Source organism: Venturia canescens, chromosome 3, assembly GCF_019457755.1.
Source record: "Venturia canescens isolate UGA chromosome 3, ASM1945775v1, whole genome shotgun sequence".
Taxonomy (NCBI): Eukaryota; Metazoa; Arthropoda; class Insecta; order Hymenoptera; family Ichneumonidae; genus Venturia; species Venturia canescens.
In genome coordinates this window covers 1,103,570-1,125,947 of record NC_057423.1, presented here as the reverse complement: position 1 = coordinate 1,125,947, position 22,378 = coordinate 1,103,570, and the positions used below count along the sequence as shown (strand labels likewise).

The 22,378-nt window shown below is 42.4% G+C and overlaps 1 protein-coding gene across 1 annotated transcript in view; it reads left to right on the top strand.

Annotated features, from left to right (window-relative positions):
• Window positions 1-22,378, top strand: part of LOC122408169 (uncharacterized) — a 100,213-nt gene that overhangs the window by 61,056 nt on the left and 16,779 nt on the right. Inside the window, exons 2-4 of the mRNA XM_043414801.1 lie at window positions 565-1,030; window positions 4,529-4,762; window positions 4,898-5,343. Of these exons, the coding sequence (XP_043270736.1) occupies window positions 565-1,030; window positions 4,529-4,762; window positions 4,898-5,343 (1,146 nt within the window). The remainder of the gene's footprint in view (window positions 1-564; window positions 1,031-4,528; window positions 4,763-4,897; window positions 5,344-22,378) is intronic.

Genomic DNA, 22,378 nt, shown 5'->3' with positions numbered 1-22,378 from the left:
CGCGTGCGCTCTGCCAAGCTCTATTTCGGAATTCAGTTCACGAGAAACTTCACACACAAATTTATATATGTGTTTAAATTCAACATGTGAAAGATACGAAACTCAAGAGCATTTTTACTGTGTGATTTACATTGCCTCGTATTAACTCGTTTTACGTTCATACTCAGTCGGAGGAGCAGTTTTCAAAATGTCTACATTTCCTCCAAATTCTAACCCTTTTACTATTGTACGCTGCCCCTTTAATCCACCATTTTCCTAATGCCCTTTAGTCGGCTCAGCATTTGATATCGTCGGTACTTGAGAAACAATAAGTCTCGCGGTGAGTACTTTTGCACTTGCGCAACATTTGCAGCGATCTACGTAATCAGAGATGAGAAAAATTGCAGCCAGCAATTTCGTGATCATAATAATTTGGAGGTTGGCCAAGTTCGTTCTCCGCAATTGTTTCTTTGTTACTGAGATCATATGACACCGAAGCGTTTCGTTAAGCGTTTATTTTTCCAAAATTTTTATGTTAATCTTTGAAACGCGATAATTAACGTTATATACGTCTCGGTGTTTCAGGCGAAGAACTCGTAGCCGTTACGCCGGGGGTGAACGACGAGGGGGATTGGCCGGTGCAGAAGTTCCTGGCGAACGAGGATTCAGGTGGGAACTTGATATTCCGACGTCCTCAACTGCACAACGTGACGGGGCAGAAACGTCCGCGTCCACCGGCACCTCCGATACCCGCAAACTGCAAAATCAATGCCAAGGACATAAGCAAATATTTTGATTATCCGAACAAGGAGAACAGCAGCCCGAGCAATGGCGTGAACGAGAACAAACAGAGAGTCGAAAGGAAGGGCCAAAAGGACAGTCCACCGGACGAGGACAACGAGAACGAGATGGGCTCGAATTTGAGTCGACACAATGGCAAAGGACTCACTGGACGGAGAACACAATCCTCCGGTAATTTGTGCGATCCTAAGGGCAAACTCAATCATGTTGGAAAAATCCTCGTACCTTGTTCGAGTTCCCAAAGAGAAAGGTTAGTTTTTCTCTTTTTAATTATATAACTATGATCTGTCCCAAAGGGACATTCAATAATTGTGTTGCGGTCATAGCGATTCATAGTTTAAGGGAGTGTCGTTCTCACTATTGATGTCGAGGAGTTTCGCTTCGTTATATTCGCCTGTTTCACAGATCCAGAGGCTCGATGCCTCGGAGTGTCGTCTGATTTCATTCCTTCTGTCGAGGATTTTTCGGGCCATTGCATTTGGATGATTTTGCAGCCTTTCCACATATCGCGCGATATATTCTTGGGGCTTTTCTGCTACCGTTGTTGTTCGTAGATCGTTGTGCAGGGTCTTATTGCTGACGTACGATGATGCGTTTAAGATTGATCTTAGGATTTTCGATTGAAATCTTTGGATGATTTCAATATTCGATTAGCTGTTAGTTGGGAGTTTCTTTCGAGTAGCCAGTACATTTTTATGAGCTTGATGTCAAGTTCTTTTCTTTTTTCGTTTTAATGTTCTTGCTCCACGCGTTCCCAACGAGAAAGGTCAGTCGATTCGAAAGATAAATTTATCTTTAACACACTTTCATTTGTACGTATTGAAAAACGAAGTAACTCAAAATAAAAAGCCGAGAAAATCAGAACAAAGCGAAAAATCGTGGGATTGAAGAGCTTTGCAGTGATAGACAGGGGACAGGGACGAATGTATTCTTAGTCTCGCGAGGGCAAAAACGGCCTTCTAGACGAAAGCTCATGAATCAATCAATCGAAAAGCAACCTTGAAAGGGCCTCGTTTCCACTGGCGCAAGCATGATAAACAGTTCTGCACTGAAAATAAAGAAAAGCTTTGAAAAGCTCCCCATACGAATGTCATTAACCAGCAAAAACTGAGGCATTCTATCACCCCGGTGACCTTGTTCCGTGACCTGAAAAAGAAGGACACACGTCGCGAAAGCAGGAGCGATCAGATAATCCTGCGTGCGAGTGAGAGGGGTGCCGAAAAAAATGGCCCATGAATCAGTACGAAAAAAGGTACACGAGCATTTCAGCCGCTTCATCTATCACTCGAAACAGCAATTCTTGCTGTTTCGAAAAGAAAAGAGCAAGAAATGTAAACACGAGGGATTTATGTTCAAGTATTTATCACGAAAAATGGGCATTGAATCGCGATCACTCGCTTTTAATGAAAGCTCACCTTCAAGTCTATTTCCCAATGAACCAATATCGGTGTAGTTTTCAGAATGAAAGGTCACGAAAAGTGACCTTCGGGATAGCGCAAACAGGAGCCACTCGAGGACGAGTACTTTGGCCATGGGACCACCAGGACGATGGGTTTCCTTCGACCGATACTTATCCTCCACGCGACCCTCGTTGTTCCGCCCCGTTGGCAAATTTATCTCCCTCCTTCCCTCCCCATCGTAACCGTTCATCCCTCCCAGCCGGGACTATCCTTGGCCACGATTTTACACGTACGAGACACTCTCATCTGGCACGTTCGGTCATTTAATTCCCAGCCTTCCCGCTCCTCCCGTGCTCAGCTTTCCGAATAATCTCCGGAGCCTCGACCATGCTCAGGATCAAATATTTTACTCCTCGTACCACATTCACTCCGGGAGGACCCTCCACAATTTTCGTATAAATTACTCTCAACACTCGATCGATCCCCCGCCATCAATTGCGTTTCAATCCCGGCAATCATAAAATCCACCTCCCTAATAAAATAATTCGACAATTGAATAATTATCGGTAATACGTCCTCAAAGGATCCCAAAAGTACTTTTGCCAAAGTGATACGAGAACTTCACCAGAATATTCTACTCAGTTGCTCAACACTCCCTGTAACGTTCGATATTTTTTTTTGTATCCGTCACGATACAGAATTCAACAACAAAAAATACTTTCGTCTCAACGAAGACTTCACTTATGCATTACACAAAATCCACTGCAGATTTATTGACTCTCCAGTTCGTCGGAACTCGTCAATCGAAATATCCAGCGGCGTTTGATCGATTCGATGAGCAATTTCATTGAGCGAAAGCACTGAAATTCAAATAATTAATCAGCTTCACTTCTATACCGTGACATTCGATGCTTTTCATTCTCCTGTCTTCTCCAGAATCGTCAAATGTTTATGCACATATATTTATCTAATATTATGTTTATTTGAATACATGGAAATATACATGCATGCGTAAATGGATATTTGGAATATATTCGACGTTTGTTTGTACTCGTTTGAATTCGAGGCTTCGAGAACTGGTCCCGACTTTATGCACACGTGCTACACACATCCAAAAGCAGTAGCAGCATTGCATATGGTATATTTATTGAACGGAAGAGAGAACCGGTGCGATAATTCACAAGCCCGATGTGCAATATCGTGGGACACTCGCGTCAAGTGGAGTGTAAATTGTCGTCCTGGAAATACTCGGAGAGAAATGTTGCGAATGCTCGTGTCGATCGAGCCAATATACACGCTAATATCAAGAAACCAGCAATTAAAAAAGGAACGAAATCAAATTAAAAAAAACAATTTGAATTTCTTCTCCAATGGGCTTCGATATTGCACGTTTTATTGTCCCATATTTCCTTGTGATTTAGTAATCAATAAAAAGGAAAATAGCCAGCACGAAGTTCGGTGAGGAACGATTTGGAAAAAACTGGAGCTCGATCTTAAGGAGATTCGAGTAGATTTATTTTTTGATATATTATGAAATTTGAATTGAAAAAAATGTAGTTTTCATGCTTTCATGAAATAATTGAAGTATTTAAAATAATGCCGTAACGCCGTATGCGTGGAACGAGAATGGAAAAGTTTTTTTGATGGTGCATTCGGTGGACGTGGAAGTGATGAAAAAATGTTGGGTTTAAAAACCGAGGGAGGAAGGTAGCTTTCCCATTAGGCGGTGTTCTGATGAGCTAAAATATCCAGGAGTGTCGCAGGAGACAAGGTGGAGGGCGGAATTAAAAGGCAAGCCAAGGGTGCCTTGTGCACTCCCTGATTTCATTTGCATAAGTACTCCCCAGTCTTAGGCGAGAAATACAACGTTTCCTGCTCGTCGCAACAGAAACAAAAATTCTTCAACGAACGTCGTGCATAGCGATGCATGAGATAAAAAACGTGAATGGGGAACGGTCCGATGACATCTAGAAATACGCCTTTTGCGAGGAATAAATTACCAAAATTTAACTGAAATCTGAAGAAAAAGAACACCTTGGAAGTTATAGTTTAATCTCCTTCGAATTGATTTGATAAACCAAAACTTTTTCATATGATTGTACTAACGAAAATTTCTTAAGCTCGGAACGCGTTCTTTGTGAGTTCATAACGACTATAACGATGATGTTAAGAGACAAAAGGGTGGTAAACAGTGGGGTTGAAACCGAATCCATTATCGTCCATTACAATGGACAAAAAAGCCCGTTTTATTCTCCATCGTAAACCCGTATAGGATGCCCGTATTTTTTCACCATTGAAAAAGCAAGCGATGAAGATTTCAATTACGAGCCTTTTTTCGCCCATTCCAGGTACAAAATATGTGGATCTTTACCGAATCATTTGGACGATAAAGAAATTCTCGACGAGGAAGATCCGAGGGAAAATAACAACGTGATATCGGATACAATGGTCGGCAACTTGGGGGGCACTTTACCCCACAAGAAACGTGCTCTGGGGGTTCATTTCTCTGACACTGGGCCAACAGGTACGCTGGATCTCGTCAAGCATCGATCTCAAGATTCTCTCGAAGGAGATCCTTGGAGGTACGTGCGAAGTTGAAAAAAATCGAACCGTTTTTTCTCGTCGAAATCGTCTCTGGACTGCTTTCGATGAATTTCTCAATCCCCACAGAATTTTGTTGTGTGACCATAATTTGGCTCTTTCGATCTAATAATCAGGTATCAAGATGGCGTCGATTTAGATTTGGTGAGGTGCAAACACGGGAATTTTGATTTGGTGCGAAAAAATCAAAGCGCGGACGCGGTTGACGGTGATGGTTCTAGTCGTCGTTACGGGACGATGGCTCGCACAGCAGAGGCCAAATGTCACCGTAGCGCGGATCTCGATCTCGTGGGAGCATTGCCAAAGAGAAAACCTGGGGACTCGAGAGCTGCTCGACAAAATCGTGCTATCGATCGCATCGACAGTGATTTATTGATGAAGGTCACGCACAAACCGGACTGCGAATTGATGAAGCATCGCCAATTGGATCGCGCGGTCGATCTCAAGTTGAGCAGATTAATCAGCGGAGAACCTCAGGATCAAGGATACGCCTCGGAGCGCTCGCCGGAGGATGAACATCCGCCATCTTTGCCGGAACAACACTTTCCGAACGCGACGCCCGGTGAGTGCATGATTTTTAAAGAGACTCGATGCAACATTTTAACATTCTCCTGAACGAGTGGAAAAAGAGGAAACGAATGACCCTCGAAATGATGCGAAAAATTGATTTTTCCTTGAAGAAACGTGCCACGAGGCCAATTCGGAAGTCGAAATTCTGCTTACATAATTTGACCACGATTTTCCACCCAATCTTGATGAATCACACTTCCAAGAACTAGACTCAGATATACGAGCAGGAATTCTGAAAGTTAACTTCTCCAGCGTAAATAGCCTCCTATCCTTACGGTACATAATAAAGGATTTACGGCAAATTAACTCTCGCGGGGAACTCGTGCGGGGGGAATAAACGATTAACGGGCGCTTTACAACTGCTTCTGACTGGCATCTCTCTCTCTCTCTCTCTCTCTCTTTCCCACTCTCCGTTTTTTTCTCCCGGGAGTTATAATTGTTCCGAAGGCTTCGCGTGACTTCTCGCTTTTCTCGTTAATTAAATATCTTGAAAAAGCAAAAGCTCTTGCTCGCGTCAAGGTCTCGAGCGGTTGTTTTCTCTCGGGGAATGAATTTGAATAGTGGAAATAGCATGAGTCGAGAGCGGAGAAGGTTCTCGCTGAGATTTCTTGACAAAATGACGGATGCTGAGCCGGCGGGTTACGTGCGAGATAGATTTTCTCGATGTTTGAGTTTGCACCGGAGAACGGTACAATGGTGCAACGCGCGGGACAAGTTATGGGTGAATTAATTTCGAGCGAGATGACTTTTGCTCATTTCTCTTTCTCTCTTGAGCCCCACCGTTCGGAGTGCTAATTACCAAGAGTATCTTGAAACATTAGCGTCTTATGTATGCAGAGGTTTTGCAGATTCTTACGCGCCAGGGCTTCTCCGACGACTTCAATGTGTCTCAAACACCGTGTAGCTTTTATCTCAATTTCCCTCCCTTCTTCCACGGCTTATACATTCAAAGCGTATCTCAGGCTGCTGCTTTCGAAAGAAACCCGCACTTCCACCTCGTTTACCCTAAAATTCTCTCGCTCTCTCGATCTCTCACAGTCCCTTTATATGCTGCCTGAAAAAACAGAATATTGTCCTTCCATCAGCGTGCCCTTTTTTATCTCTCCTCGAACCTTCGCCCCTTGAGCACGATCCTGAATCCAACATCCGTGGCACACTACGCCACAGCTGTTCTGCAATTTGAAACAGACTCGGAAGCGTCGAGAAATACTAACGCGACCTACACTTGCTTGAGAAGGAGGGAGTCTTCTCTCAGCTTTGTCCGAACTCCCTTTTCCTCATTCCCCGCTATAGTGCGTATAACACTCGAGCAAGGATAATATTAATTAGGCACTATTATACGAAGCCTCGACGAGAGCTTTCCGGAGTTTTCCGGAAACGAGTTATTACGCAAACCTTTTCTGCGAGTTTTCCTCCGTACTACAAACATGATTCGTCGGGAGTCGTAGCTTCACTGAAAAGACGAGGGATGCCAGTGAAAACGATCTTTGTAATTGAATTTTCCATTGTCGCTGTTCAGTCAGCAGCGTTTGAAATTAAACAAATTTCAGTATGAACATCTTTGTTGATCGCTTGAGAGCAGAAAATCGGAGGGACCAACGAATCTCGTTTGTTCGAGCTCAGCCACGCCTCCCTCTTCCCCATTAGCGGTAACGATGAACAGCGCCATCTGTTGCTCTCATCGACTTCCAAACGATCACGGAACTCGTTCTCTTATTTTTATTGCAAATTTCTTTCCTTCTATTTTTTTCTCCTCAAACGCCATTTTTATTAGAGAATGAATCACTTATCGAGTAAATTTACGTTATCGGCCCTTCGCCATACTTCCATTTGCATAATATTCCGCACTGCGGACCGAGCGCGAAAAGGAATGAAAGATTGGACTTTACCTACCAAGAAAATTATACTCTCCATTATTTTTTTACGTCTCCGCCCGTGCACGAGATATGTTCCAGTCATGAATTTCATAATTCAAGTTTTTTACTCGGCGAATCACACTTTGGTAGCAATTACGATCGCTTCGTCGACGCTTACCACGTGGGACATAAAGCCAACCCGATTAGAACGTCGCATGATTTTTCTCGGCATTGAGCCGACTGAATTAATTATTCAAAGTCCTTCAGATTTTAATTCGCTCTTCGCGTTCCCGAACGTTTTGTTCTCCCGAAAGTTTAACAATCTGTTGTCTCTATATAACCACTCAATAAATTTTCTCTCCGGTCGGTTACGAATCGTCCTTTCAACACGCGACAATATCCAACACCCCGAAGTTCTTTATTCTCAGTCTTTAAAAATCCACTTGGACCAAACTAGGAGACTCGATTTCCCATAAAATGGCATCACTCACTTTGAAATAAATTTCAATCACTCTAATATTCATGTCCAAAGGGAAAGGAATAATAAGCTCCTGATTTAAGGTGTCCGGGAAAACAATTTTCGAATTCAACACGAATAAACTTTTGAATATTCGGCGTTATCGTAACAACACCGAGTTTGACCTACATACGAGGAAGCATGCGTGCGAGAGTGGTTATTTAATTCGCGAGAAATTTCGCTGCTACGATCCCACGAGATTCCGATTGTATACGCGCGAATTATACACGTCACGAGTCGCCGGAGAGGGAGGCGAGGGGCGGGGGAGAGGCCAGGGGTAATTATTTTGCCAATTAAATTGAAAACAATATCGGCGTTAACGAATGTACATGTAGCCAAATATCCGTATTAACGTATCCACCGCAATTCTCGTTTCTACGAGCGATCGATCCAACACTCTCGAGTTAAATTCACGGTTAATTTTACCATTCGCGTGTGTATATCATAATCTTCCTCGTATGAGTATTCACGTTGTGAAGTACCGCGCGCGGGCTGCTCTTGAATAATACATCATTCCGAGCATACCAATTTTCGTAATTAATTTATCACGTGACTTCGAGACCAACGAAATTCCTACGGATCTCATTAAACAATGAGTCACATAATCGCTGCTATATCGGCAATATTGTACGTCGCGCATTAATACGGTTTGCTCGGTAAGCAGATTTTTTTTCATTGGTGTCCTATGCAGAATTCGCTGGTTCTGAGCTTCGTTAGAATTGCTCCGACGGAGAAAATGAAACTGAACAATCTCCTGGCACCAAACAGACTTTTTCTCATCAACACTTTTTCATATGCAAACGATTTCACCGTAAATATCAGTTGCCCCTTTATACGTTGTATTTAGAAATAATCACGATTACCATAAAAGAAAGCGATAATTATTGAAAATTCTCGAAGCACAGCTGACCCAGTTTGACTTTTTTCCACATCCGTTCTTATCCGCTACTTCTGTACACTCGAAAGAAATGATTATTTTGCCGGTAGGCAGATGAATCGTGTGTCCGTGGTGAGAGAATTTAGCGATTCGCATCGGAAATAAAAAGGAAAATTTGCAGTCTGCAGTCCAGAGTGTCTCTTCGGGTTTTTAAGCGCAACGATAATCCAGTGGAAAATCTATTCGGTCTTCGCGTCACCGTTCGAGCAGAGTTGCTATACTGGCAGAAGGTAGAGAACAACAACGGAATTGCGGGGGTTAAAAAACGTGCAAAGCCGGTGGAATCTGAAATGGGGAATACGCGAAATCCACGAGAGAATCCCAGCGTCGGTGGATTCTCGTTGTTATGGAAATTTCAGAAACCCGAGCAGAGGTCATGAGCAAGGAGGAAAGGAACAAAGTGAAAAAAAAAAATAAAAAAAAAATAAAAAACAGTGAGAGACAGACTGGCGTACAGACGCAGATAAACTGAGAGAGCAGCGAGCGAGAGTGGCAGACGGGGTCATGCTGGAAAAGTGCAATATGCAAATTAACGGGGATGACATGGGAAAAGGAGAAGGATAAAAGAGCAGCATTTACGCGTGTGTTCACCAGTCTCTGTGCGCATCGGAGTGTGTTTGTTGCCAGTGACTTTCGGATGAGCAGAGCTCCACGTCCCAATCTGTTCGTCCGATAATAAGCCCTAGAGGAGAGCTCGTGGATGCGAGATAACCGACATCGCATGTGCTGGAGGTGTCACTGCGCCTATGACCCTTGTAAAGGACGCGCGCTCTTTGCGGAATTTTCACTTCTCTTATTCACAGTCTGGTTCCACCGGAGAACATATTTGATGATATTTTTGAGGCTCGAAGTCAGATTTAGTTCGTGAGAGACTCAGAACTTTGAGGGGTAAACGGATGGAGAATTTTCAAGAAAAAATTCTTTAATGACGCGTTCCTGTTTGATGCACGATTCGGGAAATTCGACGATGGTTTCACGCGATGAAGAAAAACAGTGAGGCGCCCTTTGGCACCGCTCGTGCCTGGAACCGGCGAGGTTCGCTCTTTTTTTAAATCTTCGTTAGCTACAAAACAATTGATCGGAGAGAAAATTGTCCGAAAATTTTTGCCGAACTATTTTGCAAGCATGTCGATCCGGGGAAAAATGAAAGCGCTTTCTGATTCCAGTTTTTTCCTTAATTCTGCAGTGTTTATTTTTGCTGAAGACAGATTTGTGAGCTATACGTTAATAATAGCCACTGCTATAATTGACCGACGGTGGTTTTCCGTGAAAAACGATTCGACGTCCCTCGCGACGTGTTCCATTAAGCGTTTCCCCGACTTCCGTGACCGCATGAACGAGAACGTCGTTCAAGCGCGCACAGAGATCTAGGAAATTTTCCGTCGACGAAACGTCCGTCGTGTGTCTTGACACTAAAAAGCGTGGAATCATGAAAACGAGCACGGACGAGCGAGACGAAATTACGTTGTGCGCACGTAACGATCGTGGCACACGATAAATGCTTACGATTAGTTGTAAAACGCGTAAAGACGACTCGAACGCACGTGTTACAGCTCCCTGCCTTCGTGTCCTACGTATATTTCGAGGCTCTTCTCCTCCAAATTGAGCTCGCATCACGTACAACATTTTTACGAATCACTCTTATCTTCCTAGAGGAAAAAATAACGTAACTGACTGCTTGGCGTTAAGTCTTTAAAGTAATTAGAAAATTGAGTTTTAAAATATCATCGTGCAGATCTGTTTTACTGAAAATTAACGAACCAATCGGCAACGATTCCACGGAAAAAAGCACCCCTTGTATTTTCACTCCTAAACGTTAAACCATTTGAGCCTTTGATAAATTCAGGTTAAAGCCTCATCATCATTGTCAAGTTTGTCCGAGAGTTGGGCCATTGTTACCACACTGGGTCAGCCATTTAGCGTTAATCTCCAAAGCCTGCTGGCTTGGATTCAACCGTCGGACGAACTAAGAGGACGTTGCAAAAGCTCCCTGTGTACGTAATTTTGCAGGAAAAGCCTTGGAAAAACACAGTGTGCCTGTAGTTGTTAGGAACGCAGGCGAGCTAAAACGAAATTTTCTCTCATTTCCAAAGCTAACCGAGCTCATAAAAAGATGGAAATAAACTATTCAAGCCTCGGTTCGTGTTAAAGTAGATGAAAAAAGTCATTTTGATACAAAAATATTAATTCAAAACTGCCCAAGATTTTGACCACCACAATTTTTCTAAAATATTCGAGCTTTCAAACGGCAATTCATAACGCAGTTATTCGTATGACCATAAACCATAAAAACTGTTCCCTCTAGGAGCCCGGGAACAAAGTAACCGGGATAGAAAGAGCTGAAAAACACAAGGTGCCCTGGAAAAAAGGGGCAAAGTACAGCGCTGCATTGGCAAATTGAGTTAGGATCTCTTATCGCGTTAGTCGTGGTGAACCAACTTGGCTCTCGTAATAGCGGGTTAAAAGAGAATATATATCGGAGGGGAAAAAATGGCGGTGGAAAGTTTTGGTGTGGAGGAGAAATAGTTGTGTGTTGTTTTGTGGAAAATTATGCTGAAGAGGAGCGGCCTTGTTTTGTCGATACTTGCATAATAAATCATCAACGTGTATGTGCGTTTCTCGTATACCGACATTGCATGCTCCCCTTTCGCGGTCTCGGTCCTCTTGTTCCAGCGTACATGCTTCCCCGTTCGTTCTCCTATGTCCTATGTAATATATACGAAGAGGATTACTTCGAGGAGGAAAACTCTCTCAGGAGAGTCTCGAGGGAATAACACAAGATGAAAGGCGGACTGCGTTGGCCGGTGGGAAAGGGATATCCTATAATTGTCTTGTCCCAACGGATGTGTAAACAACATTCTGTGTACGAGCGAAAAACTCGTATGAATGAGGCAGAAAAACTATAATAGCTCTCAAGTATGTGCTTATTAACACTGGGACAGAGTTACGTGCGACGAGGAATTGTTTGTTGATGGGAAATTTTGTCTTTGGAGGTAGGAATTATTTCGCGAGGATTCCATACGTGTCTGAAAGTAGATGAAAAATTTTGTCGAAATATTCGTCGACGTATTAGTACGTTGCGGCTATGCAAAATAAGCTTCAACGCGGAACTCTCCGTTTATAAACGTATAGACATAAATTCGTACATCGTGAGAATCGGAAAATTCCTGTGGAGCTTGACACCAGTAAAAGCCAACTTGCCGAAGATCCTGAAGCTATCGACAAGATTTATATCGTCGCATAGATTATGCATGTAGTGTACGAAACTTTTCCTCTTCTTCTCTCCTCGAAGGATTTTACCTGGACGATACGTAAGGGAAGAAAACGAAATTCTAGGGAGCGAGGACTCTTGTAAATCTTGTTCCACCGGAGCAAAAAAAATCTCACTCTATCCGCGCTCTCCGTACCCGATATCATCGTGAAACTCAACTCGTATTTTCTCACACGTGTCAACATATCTATAGATTTTCTCTCTTGCTCCGAATTTTCGCCCCTAGCATTTCAATTTTTTTTTTTTTTTATTCTTTCTCAAGTACACCACAAAGTTTTCCGGCTTTCCACGCTGAGGGAACCTCCCTCCCCTCTACCCGGAGATCCTCCGTCGCATTGCCGCGACACGTTATTCACGCTCCCACTGTCGGTATTCAATTTACAAGGCGTTGGAAACTTTGTATCCCCTGTCTCTCATCCTGTTTGTCAAGAAAACTCTCGTTCTATGTACTTGACAAAAAAACATTTTGACAACTTTACACCTCTGTGTATCTCCTCGCATTTATCATATCGCTGTGACGATATTCCGAAGAAATTATATACCAACTTTGGAAATATTACTTAGATTTGGTGCGAGGGGCTGAGTGTGAATTAAAATATTTCGAAAATAGAAATGCGAAGTAGAAAATATCTTGATCGACGTTCCTTGTTTGAAATATATAATTTATTAAATAATGACAAGGATGGATAAACATTTGAATATACAATTGGAAATTCCATTAGAGTTACGTGGGAGTGTGAAAAAGAACACAGGAAAATTCCTAACAATTTGCAATCATTTCAAACGTACACTCGAGCTCGAACAGCGAGATTTACATTTTTTTTCATATCATATTTAGAAATATCTCGGCTTAAAATGCTTGCCATTTCTACGGTCTCGAGAAATTCTATATCACTGGAATTGCCGACGTAGAGAGCAAGTCGGCGACACGAAGGAAATTGAGTGCGAATGGTGATGAAAAAAAAAAACAAAATAAAAGAACATGCGAGAGCTGAAATCAGCAGGCTCTGCGAAACACACAGAAAGAGAAAGATAGACGGACTCTCTGATTTGCATACCGAGCAAATGAGCTCTCTTGTGCCCTTCTTTGCGGAGGAAGGCGAGGAATAATTCGATCTTGATTTCTTTTGCAAAAAAAAACATTGTGAATGTTTATTCTTTTTTTCTAATTAAAGTAATGAGCGTAGCAGAAACAGAAGTCAGAGGACGAAACGTACTTGGATGTCGAAACCCATTGATATCCGAATAAAGGTTAAAAATAATTGTAACCTCGGAAAATTGTTTCGCTGGAATTCGGTAGAAGATTCATTAATTCCTTCTTTGATATGAAAAATGAATTTGGCAAACAATGAAGATACAGAAATTATTTTGCAGTGTTATTGTGTGAAGAGTTTGATTTTGCAAATCGGTCTCGTATTTCCAATTGAATATTTTCGAGGTTTTATTGCTTTTTGGATATACTTTTGCGGTTAAACTTGGCGGAACGAGTACGATGTACGAGCACTCGAGTTAATGATACCTGTTTTGAAATTCGGGTTAGCCTCGAAAGTACGCGAGAATAAAGTTTCCAATCAGGGGAATTCGTAACTGAGGTCCAAGTTCTACCAGCATTGGTTTACACGATGGATTTTCACAGAAATTCGGAGAAAGCGAAGCGAGGGAGGAAGAAGAGGTCTGAGAGGGCTAAATTCGAGATTTATTACCGTCGACTCCAGATTACTTTGGCATCTCTGGACGAAAGGAATACGCGCGAAAAAGGTTTCGTATTGTTTACATCGAGAAAGAGGTTCCGCTTGAATTCCACGGTTAACCCATTTTTAAACTCCAATCCGCATAATATCCTTCAGACTACCCTTTTTCCTGCATTTCTTTTTAAGGCCTTATTACAGCTAGCGAAAAAACGTGATTTTCTTGATTTTTTTTTTCGTCAAGAAAATACATGTTTATCGAAAAACTGTGCACGACATGTACTACAATTTTTTTCATCAAAGAATTTCTCAAAATGGCGCAACTCTAGCTGTATTCCAGTAGCACCTTTTTTTGAGTATCGCAGTTGCGGTGGACATGATAACTAAAGAACTATTAATCCGATCCATACCAAGTTTATATCACATTTTTTATTATAATAATAGCTTGAGCCTGGACGAAAGATTTGTAAAAATTTTGATTAAAAAAAACGGCTCAGTTTGCGGTTTTTTGTTACAACCTTTTTTCCAACAAAATACGAAATCCTTCGTCTACGCCCTAGCTATTATTATGATAGATAAGTGGTACAAATTTGGTATGGATCGGATTAACAGTTTTTTAGTAATCGTGTCCATCGTGTCCATCGCAGAGGTATATTTCTCAAAAAAGACGGTTCTGAGATAATCGCGTTTAAAGATTCAAGTATTAGACGATCGCGCGCACCGGGCGGTCCGTTGAAATACCCGTATAGCTACGAATTTAATACTCCGATATTTATGAAATTTGGTGAGAATATTCTTCAGACATTGTACTTGAAGAATATCTAATGAAAAAACTTATTTCTTTGTACGGAAACGAAAATCAGGATTATACATAAGACCAGTTTTTGTTCAAGAAATCCGGATTCGCATTATTCCTTCATAGTTCGAAAATGTATCGTATAAAACCGAAACTCGATCAGGATTGCTCTATTTTCTTAGCGATGAAATATCAGGAGAATTCCAAACGAAGAATATTGTAATGAACGTGGCGAAGGCGCTCCACGTTCAGTCGCGTTTAATCAAGTAGAGATTATCTCGGTTATAGCATTAATCCAGGCTGGCTCAGCGAGTTATTCGCGTTCGGCAAATATCTTATCGATCGCGAGTGTCTCGATTGGTGTCTTTCTACTTTTTCTTTATCTTTTATTTCCGAGTTCCGACCCACTCATAGTCATTTTTTAACTCTTCACATTTTTATTCGCCATTTCGTCTAGTATTTTTTGATTCCTAACAAAATTCCGCAAAGTGCAATTATCGTAGAATGGAAACCTCGTTGTACGCTGCGAAAATCGAATAGCACGATTATTTGTAAATAACCACACAAGTACACTGATTTTTCAACGATAGCATTCGACGCTGTGGCGGCAGTGAATGAAAAGATAATTTGCCACGTTAAATAAGGTAGTAGAGGAGGTCAAAAGTGCCAGTATTTCGATGTACAAACGTTAACACACGAGTGGCACAGTTGCCTCAATCCCGCAATTTAATCGCGCACTTCGACGTTCAAGCTACGTTCTATTACCGTAGCTATTGTACCGTAGTAGTCGAAGCACAGCATGGGGGGAGAGCCTGTATAGTGGCTTGACGTCAAAGTTACGCAGCAACATGGGTAGAGCACGTTTATTACCCTTGCATCGTTGGCTCTTAGTAGTTTCTCGCGTACGGGAATGGAGGTTATACAGCGAGGGTGAGAAAGGGGCTGAGAGAGAAGAAGGAGGAAGAGAGCGAGCAAGAAGAGGGGCGAGGAAGAGAGAGAGAAGGATCCGAAGGATCCGAAGGAAAATCGGGGAATCGGAGGAGAAAGAGGAAGGGAAAGCAGAAGTGAATCAGAAACGACGAAGAGAGACAAAAGGTGAATAGATCCATGCTAGAAGATAGAGACTGAAGGAGAAACGAATAAAGATGAGCCACTGAACAAGACAGAATGGAAAAGGATGAATGAAGAGGGAGAATCGATAGGACTGGCCTGATGCGTCGGTAGTTGCATCTCTCTACTGATCCAAACAGTTGCCTTGTTCGTAGTTCTTGTATGACAGCTATAATATCAAAGCAGCCCTGAAACCGCAACGTATACGCCAGTAGTGACAACAGAACATCTAATAACAAGACTGTAGAGCCTTGGGCTTGCTCCAGAAACAATGGTACTCAGTTGAGCAATATTTAGCGATGGTCTCGCTGTCGTTTGATGTTATCAAAAGCTGCAAAGGATCTATTGATAATAAAACTGAACAGAAAGAAGGAAGCTTGCAAATAATGATTCATATATTTGATGGTCTTCTGAAACTTTAGTCGATGCACGACGAAGTTGTGGGAAGTATAAGATTGCTTCGTCCCAAAAATGTATAAACTTTCGATCCACGCGTATGAACTCGAAGGATTTCGGACGCGGTTGGGGAATCGGTGAGTGTTTCATTGAATTTTCGGTTCTGGCGCCTCTGCGGTGTCTCTCCTCTCGGAGCGAGGCCATGGCCACCCAAGTCTGAGGCGGGGGTGGTTTCGGTGGTTCTGGTGCACCGAGAGGAGAACCGTGAACGCGTGGAAAAGCAGAAGAACAGGGAACCGAGAGAGGGAGAGAGGTTTCGAGGCCACCGCTGTCACCGCCACAGCATTAAAACCATTACATCTACGTACGAAGCAAAAAACTTAAAAACTACCCCCGTCTGCTTGGCCAAGTCGAGCGATCTCAGATATGCTACGCTAACACACAACAGAGCGGTTCTCCCCGTTAAGCCGATCTCTCGGGACTTGACACCCCTTCTTTCCATCCAAGACCACTTTGCCATCTCCATTTATCGTTCGTGTTAGCAGAGGAGTTAAAAATGAGGGTGAGAGGTTCCCTCGCTCGTTCTCCACTCGTATTATGAACCCGAAGTCCCTCAGGCTTCGCTTCACCTCCAAACTTCGAGCTTTTCCAGTTTTCGAATGAAAGTCACAAAAAGATGGAGAAGCAGAAGAAGGAGCGAGGGAGAAAGCGAGATCGAGTCAAGAATGCACTATTGATCGCAGAGATGTACCGTCTCCTCGTCGCATAGCCCACGTACGAGTGCGCTCTCCTCTCTCCTTATTCGCAAGAACTAGGCCAACTTCGACGTCTGTTTTGTGCGTCCCGCCATGCGTCAGTCGACAGAGACTCTTTCTCGTTCGACCATCGTGTCACTCGCTCGTGTCAATTAGCTCTTATTTATTATGCACTTCCATATACAACCGTCAGGAACAAACATGGGTCTGAACAATCATCGCTGTTATTTATTTTGTCATTTCCGACTGAAGGATTCTGGCCATGAAACGTATTCGAGTCTTCTTCGAGCGAGATCAAACTCATGTTGCTTTCTTCAAAGTTCTAGCTCGCACTTCACTTTTTCGGTGATCACTTCGCCTCAGCCGAATTCGAAACGTACGTATTTACGATACGAACATAATGTATGGATTTATGCTATAATACATTGCATGTTTGTATAGTGGTACGTACATTCGTGTTATACAGTGAAGGGTCCAGACTGAAATCTCGACCCCTACCTGGGAACTCGAACACGCCAAGGGCGTGACGTTTATACACGCGATTAATTATCTCGAGGGACAGAGAAATGGGAGATGGACATTCCTCATTACCTCTCTCCCTCGCACTTTTCTCATTCTTTTTCTCTCTGCATATTGTATAGTTTAATCTCTGCACCGCGTAGATATTCTCAATTCACGAGTCAGTTGAACATGGCAAGAAGAAAATTGGATAAATTATTCTTCGGTTATGTATATGTGCACCGGGAAAGAGAAGAGTTTGGTTTTAATAAATTCGACAAGATGAAATGGACCAGTTGGTGAAGCATCGACTGAGATTCAGGCGCGAACGATTCTTTCTCCACTTTTTGAATAATATCAGCACGCGAATTATATGAGAAAATATTTTTCCTTCCACGGGAAAAGAAAGTTCTCGCGGTAAATTTGAATAAAACTTGCAAAAGTGTGACGTGACGAGAGGCTCGGACGTCGTTCGCCTCGAGTCCCTGTCTTCACGTCGTTTGCCTCCTCTCAGAGAAGAGCAGAGCTTTCGTTTGGTTGTCGTTAAGGTTTCAAAACCATCTTGGATTATTTTCAACCATTTTTTCTCTTCCTTTCAGCTACACGTTTACTCGTTGGTCCATTAACTTCTAGTGGGGAAAAAAATCTCATACCGACGATCTCGTTGTTCATTCCCTTTGTAAACCCCACTAAAAATCTGCTGCGGAATATGAATTCAGTTACGACTTTCATATCACCCTTTCACAGCACTTTTCGTATTGCTATTTTACTCTACTTTTTTCATATCAATGCCTTCGCTCAGGACATTTATATATTTCTATTCAACAGCACATATTTTTGTCATTTTACTTCGACGAAAGTACCCTCGGGAAAAGTAGTTAAATCCACCTTCTCACCATCAACGGCTTCCAGCGGTGTAATTTCGTTTTTCCATTGACCCCGTTACTCTCTATCTCGTCCCCGTGGGATTTATCAGGCAATCTGGTTCGTTCGATTTCTCACCACACCCACGAACCGCGTGAGGATCACGTAAAACCAAAATGAATTTACAGTCGCAAATGTTTGTGTCAGGACATATAAAGACCACTTTTTTAGGAGGTTCGAGCATTCAAGCGTGACAGAAGAAAAGCGACGAAGGGTGAAGAAAAGAGTGGTGCGATGCTCGCGAAATGCACGTTTCGTTCGATTCGATGAGCACCTTTCCGTTGATAACAAATTTGTTAACGTCGCATGTTTTGTTTGCATTTTCGTTGCCCAGCATTTTTTTTCAAAGTCCCAATGATTTGCAATTGAAAATATGACTTTCAAATTAGAGGTTTTAATTCATCAGTTGATTCTCCGAACGGTTGATTATTCATTTATTTGTAAGAACGATCTTTTTGTGCGGCGTCATCTTTTTTTCTCCCTCCTGCTGAAAGTTCCGGGTCGATACACGAAGGGGTGACTTGAAATCAAAATTTCCATATTGCCGGTATTTCACGACGTTAATCTCCAGCCACGAGAGCCCTCGAGCACTGATGCACTCTTAATTCACTTCTAAAGAATCTCTCCCTCCCTCCCCCTGTCTTGGAAACTCATCGCGGACGTCTCGGGGCGTAGAAAAAGTCTTAGAATAGTCTCGACCGAGTGAGTTTCAAGATCCATTAGTAATCGTCTACAAAGACGAACGGATTGGAAAACATGCAAATTCTCTCTGCCAATTGTATCTCTTTTCTTATCGTCGGGTCTATAATTCATCCCTTAGCCTTAATGAAGACTCGCAATGGCTTCGTTTTATGGACTGGGCTATTATTTCCTCGGTGCTTCGGTCGATCATTAATTGTTCAGAATAAATGTAAAAACAGGTGATATTCTCTTGACGAAAAAAAAATTATGCTGACGAAAAAAGAAAAAGAAATCTTAACTAATTCATTATTTTATAAATCCTTTGTTTTGACCTTACACTATTTTATGCCATTTTTTTAAACCTGATTCGACCCAAAAGAAAAAAGTGGATTGTGGATCATCCCGAAACTTTTCAAACAGTAATAAATGAAAATATTAAATTGTTTACTAAAAACTAAACCAGAAGCAGGTGAACTTCAGAATTTATTGAACATATAACATCGTTATATTTTCTTCAGCTTTTTCGAAAGAGATTGTAAAAAATGGACTTTCCGAACGCGGTAGCGTACCGAAAAATACTTTTTTCTCTGTTCTCACATTTTCTCGTTAAATTCCGCTGAAATTGGCGTGTCGATAATTTTCGCTGTTTCGCATGAAACAAAGGAAAGGCGGGAAGGAAAAGAAGAAAAACTGTAGAGGATATGCCAAGCGGAGAAAAAATATGAGAGAGTGGCGAAAGAACGTTGTGCATCTCGACGGAGGAAGATCGAGCGAAATAATCGTTAAGTTCTCAAGAGCGAGAGAGACGAAGCGGGGGAGGCACCAATAGGGCGAAAAATGCTAATGTTGGAAGAATGGGAGGAGATAACGGAAGGTGTTGTCGGGAAGAGAGGAAGTGAGGTAGGGATATATCGAAGAGGAGGGTAATTGGAAGATAGACCGACGGAAGAAAGATGGGCGGTGATCAAAACGAGACTATAGCTGTGCAGATATATTATCGCAGGTATGTGTAAAAAATGTTCGGTGCTTAAAGAATCGTGAAAACGTAGCTTTTCGAAGAATTAAAATTTGACAAGGAGAGTGAAAGTGCTTAAAAGATGAATAATTCGGTAAGAAAAGCGAAAATAATCGTTTGCACGTATAGATTGGTCGAAAAAAGGAATTGGAAACAGCGTCGCAATTCCACAATCCGACGAGCCAGTGAATATCTTATTTATTTATCGATGTATGTATTTACATTCGAGCATGAATAATTTAACGTCGATTGTTCATAAACCGCAGACTATTTGTGGCAGAGCTTATTTGCACGTTGGATCGATCGTTGGAGAGAGCTGAAAAGAAGAGTACGATAGAGAAAGAGAATATATAAACGTTCTCTCGTGGTGGGGGGTTGGATAATAAACGGGACGCTGGTTCTCCGCAGGCACCCACAATAAATGTGATCTCTGCATGCGTCACGCGAAAATCCAAATAACTGCGGAAGAAGAATCTGCCCGCATTAGAGTGTCGCATCGCTTCAAAACAACGCGCGTTATTATATATTTCCGAAAAAACACACGGTGGCACTGAACAATTCCAGCGTACGAAAAGTTTGATGTAACAAAAAGCACACGCCGAGATTGCCAAGCTTTTTAAACATTTGTCCAAATGGAAATTCCTCGAAGTTTTCGCTTTCGAAAATTCAGAAATTAGTCCCACTCATTCAACATCATTCGCATATCAGTTCGGCCACAAATCCTCGAATCGTTTCTCGTTGATTCGCGACCGCAAATAACTCAATTACGAATTTATCGGTAGAACTAAATCTCGAGAAGAAGATTAGTGATTAGAGTAACCGTACGTGAGTAGTTTACACGTAAGTGAGGAGAAGAAATGGGCGGAAGAGATGCGCACAGTTAGAGGTCGTTTAACTCTTGGCTGATGAGAAGGTTTGCCACTAAAATCCTCATCCGTAATGACTTTATAAATATATATAGCCGCAGATATATAGATATTTTTACCACGAAGATGTGGGAGTTCGTTAGCGTCGACGATCGCGTCCCCGGGCGGCGTAGGACTGCATTAGAGCCTCTCCGCTTTGCAGGATGTTATTTGGAGCATGTGCTGTTATCGGAATGCGGAAGAGAGAACGGACGAGGGGGCGAGAGGGTGCCGAGGCGCAAAACCCTCTCATTCACCGACGCCACCTCCGATAAAACGCTCGACCGGAAATCCTGCCGGCGGTGTTTCAGGTGTGCTACCCCTAGTCGATGGCGTTGATGCCCTTAGGTATACGAGCGAATGTGGAGGCCAACGGGGAAGGCTCGAGGGGGTAGGTTATATGTGCAACGCGGTAATTCATAGCCTGCTTCCAACGATTGTTTCATTCCTTCTGGAATTTTTGGATATATATTTTGGGAATGGCTGGGAACAAAATGAGATTGGGGCAATGGAAAATATAATTTGTTGTGGCAAACTTGAGGACAATCGTTGCGGTTGTCGTTGCGGATGTACCAAAACTCGAATGATTGGAACAATTTTGATTTTTGTTTCGGACTCTTGTAGATTTTCTGGTGCTCTCCCTTTCTCTGTTCCATTTTTCCCTCATTTCACCCACACGGGGCGGAATTTTGTATATGTGTATAGCAGCAGGGCTCTTCGAAGGCGTCTGTCCAGAGCTCGAGCTCACGTTATCGTGGCTTAACACCCTCCTGATCCGCTTCGTTTCAGCTTCTCCTGCACGCTCGCCTTTTCGATCTTCTCTTTTTCTACTCTCACTCTCTCGCTGTTTCTCTTGGATTCTGGCAACGGTTTTCGCACGCGACCATCCATCTTACCGGGTTACGTAACACGTATATATACAGATTGCACGTATTTATTTGTTAAATGGACGCTCCTAGTCGCAAGGCAAACGAGGGACCCTAAAAAAAAAATAGAAAACATGGAAAAACTTCACCTCCGAACTGTCTCTATCTATCTTTATTTATACGCGCACACTACATGTATTCGCACGAACCTTTCTCGTGTATAATACTTTCGTTTATGTTTGTTTTCTTGCTGCCGAACTTTAATAACCGGAGCGCGTTTTCTGGCGGATAAAATCTCTTCGACGAAAGTGCTTTTATAGTGAAATAGCATGAGGGAATATTACGTCGATGGATTTGGTGCTTGTGCGGAACCATCCACTGACTCTCTCACTCACGCTTCTCCTCTCTCGCTCTCTTTTCGTCTCGAGTTCAAGAGGCTTGCGAGCAATAACGCGTGTTTCGCAGCGTTGCTTTAACACGCCGGTGCAACGTCAACTTTAGCCAGTAAAAAGTTGATGCTGCCGAAACGTATACGTTTCGGCCTGACTCGAAAAATACCACGGCTAGCGAAATTATTGTTTGGTTTTAAGTCACATAAATCGAAAAAGTATTGGATTCGTGTTATTCCCGATATAATTGGTTCGAACTGGCTAAGCCACTCTTACGGTTTTACGCAACTGTCAATATTGATTTAAGTTTGAATGAAAAAAGCTTCCTACGAAAGTAACACAAATGAGTTTTGAACTTTTGTTCTATTTAGTTTGTAAAATAAAAGAATAGAAATAGGGAAAAAAGTGAAAAAACAGGGACAC